General features: G+C 43.6%; 1 protein-coding gene across 1 annotated transcript in view; it reads right to left on the bottom strand.

The window, feature by feature from the left end:
- PIGN (phosphatidylinositol glycan anchor biosynthesis class N) overlaps positions 1-15,890 on the bottom strand; it is a 1,169,967-nt gene that overhangs the window by 1,086,394 nt on the left and 67,683 nt on the right. Inside the window, exon 3 of the mRNA XM_053714623.1 lies at positions 15,165-15,286. Coding sequence (XP_053570598.1) covers positions 15,165-15,286 — 122 coding nt within the window. The remainder of the gene's footprint in view (positions 1-15,164; positions 15,287-15,890) is intronic.

The raw sequence follows: 15,890 nt of genomic DNA on the forward strand, positions 1-15,890 counted from the left end.
TCCCCTAACTGTCATAGCCAGTCATTCGACCGAAAACAAGCCAAGAAAGGAGGAACCATAGGGTGTAGTGGTTACTGTAGTTTAAATTTAAAAATTACCTGCCTTAAAATGACAGGGCGGGCCGTGGACTGGATACACCACAAGAGAAATAAATTTATCAGGTAAGCATAAATTGTGTTTTCTCTTGTAAGGTGTATCCAGTCCACGGATCATCCATTACTTGTGGGATACCAATACCAAAGCTAAAGTACACGGATGAAGGGAGGGACAAGGCAGGAACTTAAATGGAAGGAACCACTGCCTGTAAAACCTTTCTCCCAAATATAGCCTCCGAAGAAGCAAAAGTATCAAATTTGTAAAATTTTGAAAAAGTATGAAGCGAAGACCAAGTCGCCGCCTTGCAAATCTGTTCAACAGAAGCCTCATTTTTAAAGGCCCAAGTGGAAGCCACAGCTCTAGTGGAATGAGCTGTAATCCTTTCAGGAGGCTGCTGTCCAGCAGTCTCATAGGCTAAGCGGATTAAGCTTCTTAGCCAAAAAGAAAAAGAGGTTGCCAAAGCCTTTTGACCTCTCCTCTGTCCAGAGTAGACAACAAACAAAGCAGATGTTTGACGAAAATCTTTAGTAGCTTGTAAGTAAAACTTTAAAGCACAGACCACGTCCAGATTGTGTAACACAAGGATGGAACCACAATCTCTTGATTGATATTCTTGTTAGATACCACCTTAGGTAAGAACCCAGGTTTGGTACGCAGGACTACCTTATCCGTATGAAAAATCAGATAAGGAGAATCACATTGTAAGGCAGATAGCTCAGAGACTCTACGAGCCGAGGAAATAGCTACCAAAAAAAAAAAAAAAAAAAAAGAACTTTCCAAGATAAAAGTTTGATATCTATGGAATGAAGAGGTTCAAACGGAACTCCTTGAAGAACCTTAAGAACCAAGTTTAAGCTCCATGGTGGAGCAACAGGTTTAAACACAGGCTTGATTCAAACTAAAGCCTGACAAAATGCCTGAATGTCTGGAACATCTGCCAGACGCTAGTGCAAAAGAATAGACAGAGCAAAAATCTGTCCCTTTAAGAAACTAGCTGACAAACCTTTTTCCAAACCTTCTTGGAGAAAATATAAAATCCTAGGAATCCTGACCTTACTACATGAGTAACCCTTGAATTCACACCAATAAAGATATCTACGCCATACCTTATGGTAAATTTTCCTGGTGACAGGCTTTCGTGCCTGTATTAAGGTATCAATAACTGACTCGGAGAAGCCACGCTTTGATAAAATCAAGCATTCAATCTCCAGGCAGTCAGCCTCAGAGAAATTAGATTTGGATGGTTGAAAGGACCCTGAAGTAGAAGGTCCCGTCTCAGAGGCAGAGACCATGGTGGAAAGGATGACATGTCCACTAGATCTGCATACCAGGTCCTGCGTGGCCACGCAGGTGCTATCAGAATCACCAATGCTCTCTCCTGCTTGATCTTGGCAATCAGTCGAGGGAGCAGAGAAAACGGTGGAAACACATAAGCCATGTTGAAAGACCAGGGCGCTGCTAGAGTATCTATCAGTGTCGCCTTGGGATCCCTGGACCTGGATCCGTAACACGGAAGCTTGGCGTTCTGGCGAGACGCCATGAGATCCAGTTCTGGTTTGCCCCAACGGAGAATCAGTTGTGCAAATACCTCGGGATGGAGTTCCCACTCTCCCGGATTAAAAGTCTGACGACTTAGAAAATCCGCCTCCCAGTGCTCTACACCTGGGATATGGATAGCTGATAGGTGGCAAGAGTGAATCTCTGCCCAGAGAATTATTTTTGAAACTTCTAACATCTCTAGGGAACTTCTTGTTCCCCCTCGATGGTTGATGTAAGCTACAGTCGTGATGTTGACCGACTGAAATCTGATGTACCTCAGAGTTGCTAACTGAGGCCAAACCTGAAGAGCCTTGAATATCGCTCTTAGTTCCAGAATATTTATTGGAAGGAGAGACTCCTCCTTAGTCCACGATCCCTGAGCCTTCAGGGAGTTCCAGACTGCACCCCAACCTAGAAGGCTGGCATTTGTTGTTACAATAGTCCAATCTGGCCTGCGAAGGTCATACCTTTGGACAGATGGACCCGAGATAGCCACCAGGGAAGAGGATCCCTGGTCTCTTCTTCCAGATTCAATTGAGGGGCCAAATCTGTGTAATCCCCGCTCCACTGACTGAGCCTGCATAGTTGCAGCGGTCTGAGATGTAAGCGTGCAAACGGCACTTTGTCCATTGCCACTACCATTAAGCCGATTACTTCCATACACTGAGCCACCAAAGGGCGCGGAATGGAATGAAGAACCCGACAGGAATTTAGAAGCTTTGATAACCTGGACTCCGTCAAGGTAAATTTTCATTTCTACAGAATCTATCAGAGTCCCTAGAAAGGAAACTCTTGTGAGTGGTGATAGAGAACACTTTTCCTCGTTCACTTTCCACCCATGCGACCTCAGAAATGCCAGTACTACGTCCGTATGAGACTTGGCAATTTGGAAGTTTGACGCCTGTATCAGGATGTCGTCTAAATAAGGGGCTACTGCTATGCCCCGCGGCCTTAGGACCGCCAAAAGCGACCCTAGAACCTTTGTAAAGATTCTTGGGGCTGTAGCTAATCCAAAGGGAATGGTAATGCCTGTCTTGAAAGGCAAACCTGAGAAACCAATGATGATCTTTGTGTATCGGAATGTGAAGATAAGATCAGTGGATCAGTGGTAGGATGGTACGAATAGTTTCCATCTTGAACGACGGAACTTTGAGGAATTTGTTTAAGATCTTTAGATCTAAAATCGGTCTGAAGGTTCCCTCTTTTTTGGGAACCACAAACAGATTTGAGTAAAAACCCTGTTCCTGTTCCTCCTTTGGAACTGGATGGATCACTCCCATAACTAGGAGGTCTCGTACACAGTGTAAGAATGCCTCACTCTTTATCTGGTTTGCAGATAATTGTGAAAGGTGAAATCTCCCTTTTGGGGGGGAAGCTTTGAAGTCCAGAAGATATCCCTGGGATATAATTTCCAACGCCCAGGGATCCTGAACATCTCTTGCCCATGCCTGGGCGAAGAGTGAAAGTCTGCCCCCTACTAGATCCGTTACCGGATAGGGGGTCGTTCCTTCATGCTGTCTTAGAGGCAGCAGCAGGCTTTTTGACCTGCTTACCTTTTTTCCAGGTCTGGTTTGGTCTCCAGACCGTCTTGGATTGAGCAAAAGTTCCCCCTTGTTTATTATTAGAGGAAGTTGATGCCGCACCTGCCTTGAAGTTTCGAAAGGCACGAAAATTAGACTGTTTGGCCCTAGATTTGGACCTGTCCAGAGGAAGGGCACAACCTTTTCCTCCCGTGATATCAGCAATAATCTCCTTCAAACCAGGCCCGAATAGGGTCTGCCCCTTGAAGGGAATGTTAAGTAGCTTAGATTTTAAAGTCACGTCAGCTGACCATGATTTAAGCCATAGCGCTCTGCGCGCCTGTATAGCAAAACCAGAATTCTTAGCCATTAGTTTAGTCAAATGAACAATGGCATCAGAAATAAAATAATTGGCTAGCTTAAGTGCTCTAAGTTTGCCAAGTATGTCATCAAATGGAGTCTCTACCTGTAAAGCCTCTTCCAGAGACTCAAACCAGTACACCGCAGCAGCAGTGACAGGGGCAATGCATGCAATGGGCTGTAGGATAAAACCTTGTTGAATAAATATTTTCTTAAGGTAACCTTCTAATTTTTTATCCATTGGCTCTAAAAAAGCACAACTGTCCTCGACAGGGATAGTAGTACGCTTTGCTAGAGTAGAAACTGCTCCCTCCACCTTAGGGACTGTCTGCCATAAGTCCCGTGTGGTGGCGTCTATTGGAAAACATTTTTCTAAAAATTTCTGTAAACCTTTTAGGTATTGGAAAAACATCAGTACACACCGGCACTGCAAAGCATTTATCCAGTCTACAAAATTTCTCTGGCACTGCAATGGTATCACAGTCATTCAGAGCAGCTAAAACCTCCCTAAATAACACGCGGAGGTGTTCAAGCTTAAATTTAAATGTAGAAATATTAGAATCAGGTATCTTTCCTGAGTCATTAACATCACCCACTGACTGAAGCTCTCCTTCCACAGCTTCTGCATATTGTGAGGCAGTATCAGGCATGGTTCTTAAAGCGTCAGTATGCTCTGCATTTTGTCTCACCCCAGAGCTATCTCGCTAACCTCTAAGTTCAGGTAGTCTGGCTAATACCGCTGACAGTGTATTATCCATGACTGCCGCCATGTCTGGTAAAGTAAACGCTATGGGCGCCCTAGATGTACTTGGCGCCATTTGAGCGTGAGTCCCTTGGGCAGGAGTCAAAGGGTCTGACACGTGGGGAGAGTTAGTCGGCATAACTTTCCCCTCGTCAGATTCCTCTGGTGATAATTTTTTTAAAAAACAGAATATGATATTGCATAAAATGAAATCAATACATTTGGTACACATTCTAAGAGGGGGTTCCACCATGGCTTTTAAACATAATGAACAAGGAGTTTCTTCTATGTCAGACATGTTTATACAGACTAGCAATGAGACTAGCAAGCTTGGAAAACACTTTAAATCAAGTTAACAAGCAAATATAAAAAACGGTACTGTGCCTTTAAGAGAAACAATTTTTGTCAGAATTTGAAAAACAGTGAAAAAATGCAGTAAATCAAACGAAATTTTTACAGTGTATGTAATAGGCTAGCAGAGCATTGCATCCACTTGCAAATGGATGATTAACCCCTTAGTTAACAGTCCCAACCAACTGCCACAGCAAGCTGTGGTCCTACCTTCCCCAATAAACGACTTTGGAAAGCCTCTGTATGAGACTTTGCATTCTGAAAACTTGACGCTTGTATCAGAATGTCGTCTAGGTACGGAGCCACCGCTATGCCTCGTGGTCTTAGTACCGCCAGAAGTGAGCCCAGAACCTTCGTAAAAATTCTCGGGGCCGTGGCTAACCCGAAGGGAAGAGCCACAAACTGGTAATGCCTGTCTAGAAAGGCAAACCTCAGGTACCGATAATGATCTTTGTGAATCGGTATATGAAGGTAAGCATCCTTTAAGTCCACCGTGGTAATATATTGACCCTCTTGGATCATGGGTAGGATGGTTCGAATGGTTTCCATCTTGAACGATGGTACCCTTAGGAATTTGTTTAAGATCTTTAAGTCCAAGATTGGTCTGAAGGTTCCCTCTTTTTTGGGAACCACAAATAGATTTGAGTAAAATCCTTGTCCCTGTTCCGATCGCGGAACTGAGTGGATCACCCCCATGATTAAGAGGTCTTGTACACATTGTAGAAATGCCTCTCTCTTTACTAGGTTTGTCGATAACCTCGAAAGATGGAACCTCCCTTGTGGAGGAGAGGTTTTGAAATCCAGAAGGTATCCCTGAGATATAATCTTTAACGTCCAGGGATCCTGCACATCTCTTGCCCAAGCCTGGGCAAAGAGAGAAAGTCTGCCCCCCACTAAATCCGTCTCTGGATAGGGGGCCCTGACTTCATGCTGTCTTAGGGGCGGGAGCAGGCTTTCTGGCCTGCTTGCCCTTGTTCCATGACTGGTTGCCTTTCCAACCTTGTCTGTAACGAGCAGTAGTTCCTTCTTGTTTTGGAGCGGAGGAAGTCGATGCTGCTCCTGCCTTGAAGTTACGAAAGGCACGAAAATTAGACTGTTTGGTCTTTGGTTTGGCCCTGTCCTGAGGAAGGGCGTGGCCCTTACCTCCCGTAATGTCAGCAATAATTTCCTTCAAGCCGGGCCCGAATAAGGTCTGCCCTTTGAAAGGAATGTTAAGTAGTTTAAACTTGGAAGTTACATCCGCTGACCAGGATTTAAGCCAGAGCGCTCTGCGCGCCTGTATGGCGAATCCGGAATTTTTAGCCGTAAGTTTCGTTAGATGTACTACGGCATCTGAAACAAACGCATTAGCTTGCTTAATGGTTCTAACTTTGCTCAAGGCCTCATCCAACGGCTCTGTGCGAATCGCCTCTTCCAGAGACTCAAACCAGAATGCCGCTGCAGCCGTGACAGGCGCAATGCATGCAAGAGGCTGCAATATAAAACCCTGTTGAACAAACATTTTCTTAAGATAACCCTCTAATTTTTTATCCATTGGATCTGAGAAAGCACAGCTATCCTCCACCGGGATAGTGGTACGCTTGGCTAACGTAGAAACTGCTCCCTCCACCTTAGGGACCGTCTGCCATAAGTCTCGTGTGGTGGCGTCTATAGGGAACATTTTTCTAAATATCGGGGGAGGGGTAAAAGGCACACCAGGTCTATCCCACTCCTTACTTATAATTTCTGTAAGTCTTTTTGGTATAGGAAAAACGTCAGTACACACCGGTACCGCATAGTATCTATCCAACCTACACAATTTCTCTGGAATTGCCACCGTGTCGCAATCATTCAGAGCCGCTAATACCTCCCCTAGTAATACACGGAGGTTCTCAAGCTTAAATTTAAAATTTGAAATTTCTGAATCCGGTCTCCCCGGATCAGAACCGTCACCGACAGAATGAAGCTCACCGTCCTCATGTTCTGCAAATTGTGACGCAGTATCAGACATGGCTCTCGTGTCATCAGCGCGCTCTGTCCTTAACCCAGAGCTATCGCGTATGCCCCTTAATTCGGGCATATTATATAATACTTCTTTCATAACATTAGCCATATCATGTAAAGTGATTTGTAAGGGCCTAGATGTACTAGGTGTCTCAATCCTACGCATCTCCCGAGCGGGAGACGCAGGTACTGACACGTGAGGAGAGTTAGGCGGCATAACTTCCCCCTCGTTGTCTGGTGATAGCTTCTTTATCGGTACAGATTGACTTTTATTCAAAGCAATATCAATACAATTGGTACACATCGTTCTATTGGGCTCCACATTGGCTTTTGAACATGATGAACAAACAGTTTCCTCTGAATCAGACATGTTTAAAACAGACTTAGCAATGAAACTAACAAGCTTGGAAATCACTTTCAATAAGTTTACAAGCAATATAAAAAACGCTGCAGCGCTTCAAAAATACAGATATAATTAAACAATTCTTAACAAGAAGTGTATTATTAGCAGAGGATTGCACCCATTAGCAAAAGGATGATTAACCCCTCAATACCCAAAACGGATAAAACAGATATCAATTAAGATTTAACGCTTTTAATCACAGTCAGCACACTGTCACAGATCTGCTGTGACTGATTACCTCCCTCACAAATGAAATTTGCAGACCCCTGAGCTCTCTAGAGACGTCCTGGATCAAGGAGGAAGAAGCAGAAAGACTGTGCAATAATTATAACTGCGCAACAAGGCGCTAAAACAAGGGCCCTCCCACTCCAATCACAACAGTGGGAGCCCTGATATAACGGTTTCCATGCAGAAAAATGTTAGCCATGTGGAAAAAAATCATGCCCAAAGCGATTTATCACCAAAGTACCTCACAAAAACGAATAACATGCCAGTTAACGTTTTATTAAAAAACAACATTTTTCAATGTCATGCAAAGCTATCACTAAGCCTGCTACCAGTCGCTACCACTGCAGAGAAGGCTTAAGTATTATTTCAGTGTTAACAGTATTTTCTCAGTCAAATTCTAGTCCCTAGAATATAACTCGACCAGTTGCTACTACTGCATTTAAGGCTGTACTTACATCATATGGTAACAGCAGTATTTTCTTAGTCAATTCCATTCCCAGAAAAACAGAATTTATGTTTACCTGATAAATTACTTTCTCCAACGGTGTGTCCGGTCCACGGCGTCATCCTTACTTGTGGGATATTCTCTTCCCCAACAGGAAATGGCAAAGAGCCCAGCAAAGCTGGTCACATGATCCCTCCTAGGCTCCGCCTACCCCAGTCATTCGACCGACGTTAAGGAGGAATATTTGCATAGGAGAAACCATATGATACCGTGGTGACTGTAGTTAAAGAAAATAAATTATCAGACCTGATTAAAAAACAGAATTTATGTTTACCTGATAAATTACTTTCTCCAACGGTGTGTCCGGTCCACGGCGTCATCCTTACTTGTGGGATATTCTCTTCCCCAACAGGAAATGGCAAAGAGCCCAGCAAAGCTGGTCACATGATCCCTCCTAGGCTCCGCCTACCCCAGTCATTCGACCGACGTTAAGGAGGAATATTTGCATAGGAGAAACCATATGGTACCGTGGTGACTGTAGTTAAAGAAAATAAATTATCAGACCTGATTAAAAAAAAAACCAGGGCGGGCCGTGGACCGGACACACCGTTGGAGAAAGTAATTTATCAGGTAAACATAAATTCTGTTTTCTCCAACATAGGTGTGTCCGGTCCACGGCGTCATCCTTACTTGTGGGAACCAATACCAAAGCTTTAGGACACGGATGATGGGAGGGAGCAAATCAGGTCACCTAGATGGAAGGCACCACGGCTTGCAAAACCTTTCTCCCAAAAATAGCCTCAGAAGAAGCAAAAGTATCAAACTTGTAAAATTTGGTAAAAGTGTGCAGTGAAGACCAAGTCGCTGCCCTACATATCTGATCAACAGAAGCCTCGTTCTTGAAGGCCCATGTGGAAGCCACAGCCCTAGTGGAATGAGCTGTGATTCTTTCGGGAGGCTGCCGTCCGGCAGTCTCGTAAGCCAATCTGATGATGCTTTTAATCCAAAAAGAGAGAGAGGTAGGAGTTGCTTTTTGACCTCTCCTTTTACCGGAATAAACAACAAACAAGGAAGATGTTTGTCTAAAATCCTTTGTAGCATCTAAATAGAATTTTAGAGCGCGAACAACATCCAAATTGTGCAACAAACGTTCCTTCTTCGAAACTGGTTTCGGACACAGAGAAGGTACGATAATCTCCTGGTTAATGTTTTTGTTAGAAACAACTTTTGGAAGAAAACCAGGTTTAGTACGTAAAACCACCTTATCTGCATGGAACACCAGATAAGGAGGAGAACACTGCAGAGCAGATAATTCTGAAACTCTTCTAGCAGAAGAAATTGCAACCAAAAACAAAACTTTCCAAGATAATAACTTAATATCAACGGAATGTAAGGGTTCAAACGGAACCCCCTGAAGAACTGAAAGAACTAAGTTGAGACTCCAAGGAGGAGTCAAAGGTTTGTAAACAGGCTTGATTCTAACCAGAGCCTGAACAAAGGCTTGAACATCTGGCACAGCTGCCAGCTTTTTGTGAAGTAACACAGACAAGGCAGAAATCTGTCCCTTCAGGGAACTTGCAGATAATCCTTTTTCCAATCCTTCTTGAAGGAAGGATAGAATCTTAGGAATCTTAACCTTGTCCCAAGGGAATCCTTTAGATTCACACCAACAGATATATTTTTTCCAAATTTTGTGGTAAATCTTTCTAGTTACAGGCTTTCTGGCCTGAACAAGAGTATCGATAACAGAATCTGAGAACCCTCGCTTCGATAAGATCAAGCGTTCAATCTCCAAGCAGTCAGCTGGAGTGAGACCAGATTCGGATGTTCGAACGGACCTTGAACAAGAAGGTCTCGTCTCAAAGGTAGCTTCCATGGTGGAGCCGATGACATATTCACCAGATCTGCATACCAAGTCCTGCGTGGCCACGCAGAAGCTATCAAGATCACCGACGCCCTTTCCTGATTGATCCTGGCTACCAGCCTGGGGATGAGAGGAAACGGCGGGAATACATAAGCTAGTTTGAAGGTCCAAGGTGCTACTAGTGCATCCACTAGAGCCGCCTTGGGATCCCTGGATCTGGACCCGTAGCAAGGAACTTTGAAGTTCTGACGAGAGGCCATCAGATCCATGTCTGGAATGCCCCACAGTTGAGTGACTTGGGCAAAGATTTCCGGATGGAGTTCCCACTCCCCCGGATGCAATGTCTGACGACTCAGAAAATCCGCTTCCCAATTTTCCACTCCTGGGATGTGGATAGCAGACAGGTGGCAGGAGTGAGACTCCGCCCATAGAATGATTTAGGTCACTTCTTCCATCGCCAGGGAACTCCTTGTTCCCCCCTGATGGTTGATGTACGCAACAGTTGTCATGTTGTCTGATTGAAACCGTATGAACTTGGCCCTCGCTAGCTGAGGCCAAGCCTTGAGAGCATTGAATATCGCTCTCAGTTCCAGAATATTTATCGGTAGAAGAGATTCTTCCCGAGACCAAAGACCCTGAGCTTTCAGGGATCCCCAGACCGCGCCCCAGCCCATCAGACTGGCGTCGGTCGTGACAATGACCCACTCTGGTCTGCGGAAGGTCATCCCTTGTGACAGGTTGTCCAGGGACAGCCACCAACGGAGTGAGTCTCTGGTCCTCTGATTTACTTGTATCCTCGGAGACAAGTTTGTATAGTCCCCATTCCACTGACTGAGCATGCACAGTTGTAATGGTCTTAGATGAATGCGCGCAAAAGGAACTATGTCCATTGCCGCTACCATCAAACCTATCACTTCCATGCACTGCGCTATGGAAGGAAGAGGAACGGAATGAAGTATCCGACAAGAGTCTAGAAGTTTTGTTTTTCTGGCCTCTGTCAGAAAAATCCTCATTTCTAAGGAGTCTATTATTGTTCCCAAGAAGGGAACCCTTGTTGACGGAGATAGAGAACTCTTTTCCACGTTCACTTTCCATCCATGAGATCTGAGAAAGGCCAGGACGATGTCCGTGTGAGCCTTTGCTTGAGGAAGGGACGACGCTTGAATCAGAATGTCGTCCAAGTAAGGTACTACAGCAATGCCCCTTGGTCTTAGCACAGCTAGAAGGGACCCTAGTACCTTTGTGAAAATCCTTGGAGCAGTGGCTAATCCGAAAGGAAGCACCACGAACTGGTAATGCTTGTCCAGGAATGCGAACCTTAGGAACCGATGATGTTCCTTGTGGATAGGAATATGTAGATACGCATCCTTTAAATCCACCGTGGTCATGAATTGACCTTCCTGGATGGAAGGAAGAATTGTTCGAATGGTTTCCATTTTGAACGATGGAACCTTGAGAAACTTGTTTAAGATCTTGAGATCTAAGATTGGTCTGAACGTTCCCTCTTTTTTGGGAACTATGAACAGATTGGAGTAGAACCCCATCCCTTGTTCTCCTAATGGAACAGGATGAATCACTCCCATTTTTAACAGGTCTTCTACACAACGTAAGAATGCCTGTCTTTTTATGTGGTCTGAAGACAACTGAGACCTGTGGAACCTCCCCCTTGGGGGAAGCCCCTTGAATTCCAGAAGATAACCTTGGGAGACTATTTCTAGCGCCCAAGGATCCAGAACATCTCTTGCCCAAGCCTGAGCGAAGAGAGAGAGTCTGCCCCCCACCAGATCCGGTCCCGGATCGGGGGCCAACATTTCATGCTGTCTTGGTAGCAGTGGCAGGTTTCTTGGCCTGCTTTCCCTTGTTCCAGCCTTGCATTGGTCTCCAAGCTGGCTTGGCTTGAGAAGTATTACCCTCTTGCTTAGAGGACGTAGCACTTTGGGCTGGTCCGTTTCTACGAAAGGGACGAAAATTAGGTTTATTTTTGGCCTTGAAAGGCCGATCCTGAGGAAGGGCGTGGCCCTTACCCCCAGTGATATCAGAGATAATCTCTTTCAAGTCAGGGCCAAACAGCGTTTTCCCCTTGAAAGGAATGTTAAGTAGCTTGTTCTTGGAAGACGCATCAGCTGACCAAGATTTCAACCAAAGCGCTCTGCGCGCCACAATAGCAAACCCAGAATTCTTAGCCGCTAACCTAGCCAATTGCAAAGTGGCGTCTAGGGTGAAAGAATTAGCCAATTTGAGAGCATTGATTCTGTCCATAATCTCCTCATAAGGAGGAGAATCACTATCGACCGCCTTTACCAGCTCATCGAACCAGAAACACGAGGCTGTAGCGACAGGGACAATGCATGAAATTGGTTGTAGAAGGTAACCCTGCTGAACAAACATCTTTTTAAGTAAACCTTCTAATTTTTTATCCATAGGATCTTTGAAAGCACAACTATCTTCTATGGGTATAGTGGTGCGTTTGTGTAAAGTGGAAACCGCTCCCTCGACCTTGGGGACTGTCTGCCATAAGTCCTTTCTGGGGTCGACCATAGGAAACAATTTTTTAAATATGGGGGGAGGGACGAAAGGAATACCGGGCCTTTCCCATTCTTTATTTACAATGTCCGCCACCCGCTTGGGTATAGGAAAAGCTTCTGGGAGCCCCGGGACCTCTAGGAACTTGTCCATTTTACATAGTTTCTCTGGGATGACCAACTTGTCACAATCATCCAGAGTGGATAATACCTCCTTAAGCAGAATGCGGAGATGTTCCAACTTAAATTTAAACGTAATCACATCAGGTTCAGCTTGTTGAGAAATGTTCCCTGAATCAGTAATTTCTCCCTCAGACAAAACCTCCCTGGCCCCATCAGACTGGTTTAGGGGCCCTTCAGAACCATTATTATCAGCGTCGTCATGCTCTTCAGTATCTAAAACAGAGCAGTCGCGCTTACGCTGATAAGTGTGCATTTTGGCTAAAATGTTTTTGACAGAATTATCCATTACAGCCGTTAATTGTTGCATAGTAAGGAGTATTGGCGCGCTAGATGTACTAGGGGCCTCCTGAGTGGGCAAGACTCGTGTAGACGAAGGAGGGAATGATGCAGTACCATGCTTACTCCCCTCACTTGAGGAATCATCTTGGGCATCATTGTCATTGTCACATAAATCACATTTATTTAAATGAGAAGGAACTCTGGCTTCCCCACATTCAGAACACAGTCTATCTGGTAGTTCAGACATGTTAAACAGGCATAAACTTGATAACAAAGTACAAAAAACGTTTTAAAATAAAACCGTTACTGTCACTTTAAATTTTAAACTGAACACACTTTATTACTGCAATTGCGAAAAAATATGAAGGAATTGTTCAAAATTCACCAAAATTTCACCACAGTGTCTTAAAGCCTTAAAAGTATTGCACACCAAATTTGGAAGCTTTAACCCTTAAAATAACGGAACCGGAGCCGTTTTTAACTTTAACCCCTTTACAGTCCCTGGTATCTGCTTTGCTGAGACCCAACCAAGCCCAAAGGGGAATACGATACCAAATGACGCCTTCAGAAAGTCTTTTCTATGTATCAGAGCTCCTCACACATGCGACTGCATGTCATGCCTCTCAAAAACAAGTGCGCAACACCGGCGCGAAAATGAGGCTCTGCCTATGATTTGGGAAAGCCCCAAGAATAAGGTGTCTAAAACAGTGCCTGCCGATATATCTTATCAAAATACCCAGATTAAATGATTCCTCAAGGCTAAATATGTGTTAATAATGAATCGATTTAGCCCAGAAAAAGTCTACAGTCTTAATAAGCCCTTGTGAAGCCCTTATTTACTATCTTAATAAACATGGCTTACCGGATCCCATAGGGAAAATGACAGCTTCCAGCATTACATCGTCTTGTTAGAATGTGTCATACCTCAAGCAGCAAGAGACTGCTCACTGTTCCCCCAACTGAAGTTAATTCCTCTCAACAGTCCTGTGTGGAACAGCCATGGATTTTAGTAACGGTTGCTAAAATCATTTTCCTCATACAAACAGAAATCTTCATCTCTTTTCTGTTTCTGAGTAAATAGTACATACCAGCACTATTTTAAAATAACAAACTCTTGATTGAATAATAAAAACTACAGTTAAACACTAAAAAACTCTAAGCCATCTCCGTGGAGATGTTGCCTGTACAACGGCAAAGAGAATGACTGGGGTAGGCGGAGCCTAGGAGGGATCATGTGACCAGCTTTGCTGGGCTCTTTGCCATTTCCTGTTGGGGAAGAGAATATCCCACAAGTAAGGATGACGCCGTGGACCGGACACACCTATGTTGGAGAAATAAAGTACTGCACATACCTCATTTGCGGAGGACCCCGCATGCTATTCCCAGTTTCTGAAGTTACCCCACTCCTCAGAATGTCGAGAACAGCCAGTGGATCTTAGTTACGCCTGCTAAGATCATAGATAAAAAACGCAGGCAGTTTCTTCTTCCAAATACTGCCTGAGATAGAAAAACAGCACACTCCGGTGCCATTTAAAATAACAAACTTTTGATTGAAGAATAGTTAAGTAAAAACTCCAGCTCCTCTCGCGACCTCCTTCTTTGTTGAGGGTTGCAAGAGAATGACTGGATATGACATGTGAGGGGAGGAGCTATATAGCAGCTCTGCTTGGGTGATCCTCTTGCAACTTCCTGTTGGGAAGGAGAATATATCCCATAAGTAATGGATGACCCGTGGACTGAACACACTTAACAAGAGAAACAGCAACTTCTTAAGGTTATGGAAATGGCACAATATTCTGTCCTACCAACTAAAAACTTCACCAGCCGCCATTGGGATAGTGTCTCCCAAGGAACAACTTATAAGAAATAAATTAAATTAATAATGTGAATCGCCTTGTAATGTCATGGGATAGGAATCTCATTGGAAAGATGGGTTGTCCCACTGTTTAAAATGTATTCTGCCCATGTGCTTATGGACGGTGATAGTGGCTAACCCCTAACTCTTCAAAATCACTCTTGCACCTAGTGGCGCATGTAGTTACTATTACTATAATAACTCCAAACACCCGTCTTTCAAATGAGGTGTTTCATCCCACTCTAAATAAAGCAACGCGAAGATATCGGCTGTATTATACCCCCTCAATAAAAATCTCCTTAGTACACAGTGGGCAGATTATTACACTATTTAAAGGAACAGCTGACCCCCTGTTTCAAGATTTTGCACTGTTAATTGATGGGTTGCTTGTCACTTTAGATTAGACAGATGCCTCACTATCCTCAGAAAATCTCCTTTTCTGGTTCTGTCACATGCTTAATGCATATTGTTATTTTACAGCGATCCCCGGCAACCTACAGACTCCCTTTTGGTATGTACAAGATCCAAAAGACAGACCACAACACCCATCCACAACAGAAGAAATAAGGCCTCTGCCCCTGGGCACTTCTTTATTGCAATGTGTAAAGACATCACCCATCAAGTCACCACTAGTCATTAAAGCATGGGAAATTGCTGAGCAACAATGAGTGGGCAAGTCAGACTCTTATATATACCTGTTGAGGGCAGAGTTATATCATTTAGTCAATTATAGGTTGACCAGATACATCAAGTTAATATTAATCTGCTATACCCCCTTAGTAAAGCATATATACCTTTTGCAACTGCACTAACATCTTCATAAAAGCCTGCTATAAGTGCTACGTGTCCTGGCCTCGATTCTGTAGGGACTCGTGTGTGAGAAATACCCCAGCTACCTCTATTCTGTATAATATCCCTGGAAAAAAAAAAGAAAACAGATATTAAGATAATTACTAGGCATTCTTTTTCACCACAAGAATTTACAAATAAAATATAAGGTACATACACAAGACAAAAGTGTAAGACTACAATATCCACTATCTTTTCACAAGCCTACTGTAAACAATTTATGACACATCACTGAAACAGCCACTATTAAAGGGATACCAAACGCACATTTTTCTTTCATGATTCTGATAGAGCATGCAATTTTAAGAAACTTTCTAATTTACTCCTATTATAAATGTTTCTCTGTTCTCCTGGTATCTTTATTTAAAAAGCAGGAATCTAAGCTTAGGAGCTGGCCCATTTTTGGTTCAGAACTCTGGCGAACGCTTGCTGATTGGTGGCTACATTTCTGCTTTTCAAATAAAGATACCAAGATAACAAATACAATTTGATAATAGGAATAAATAAGAAAGTTGATTAAAATTACATGCTCTATATGAATCATGAAAGAAAAAATGTGGGTTTAGTATCCCGTTAACATGAGATGCTTTAATTAACCTTCATGTAATGAAAAAACATAATTTATGCTTACCAGATAAATTCCTTTCCTTCCGGATAGGGAGAGTCCACAG

The sequence above is a fragment of the Bombina bombina genome, chromosome 5, assembly GCF_027579735.1.
Source record: "Bombina bombina isolate aBomBom1 chromosome 5, aBomBom1.pri, whole genome shotgun sequence".
Classification (NCBI taxonomy): Eukaryota; Metazoa; Chordata; class Amphibia; order Anura; family Bombinatoridae; genus Bombina; species Bombina bombina.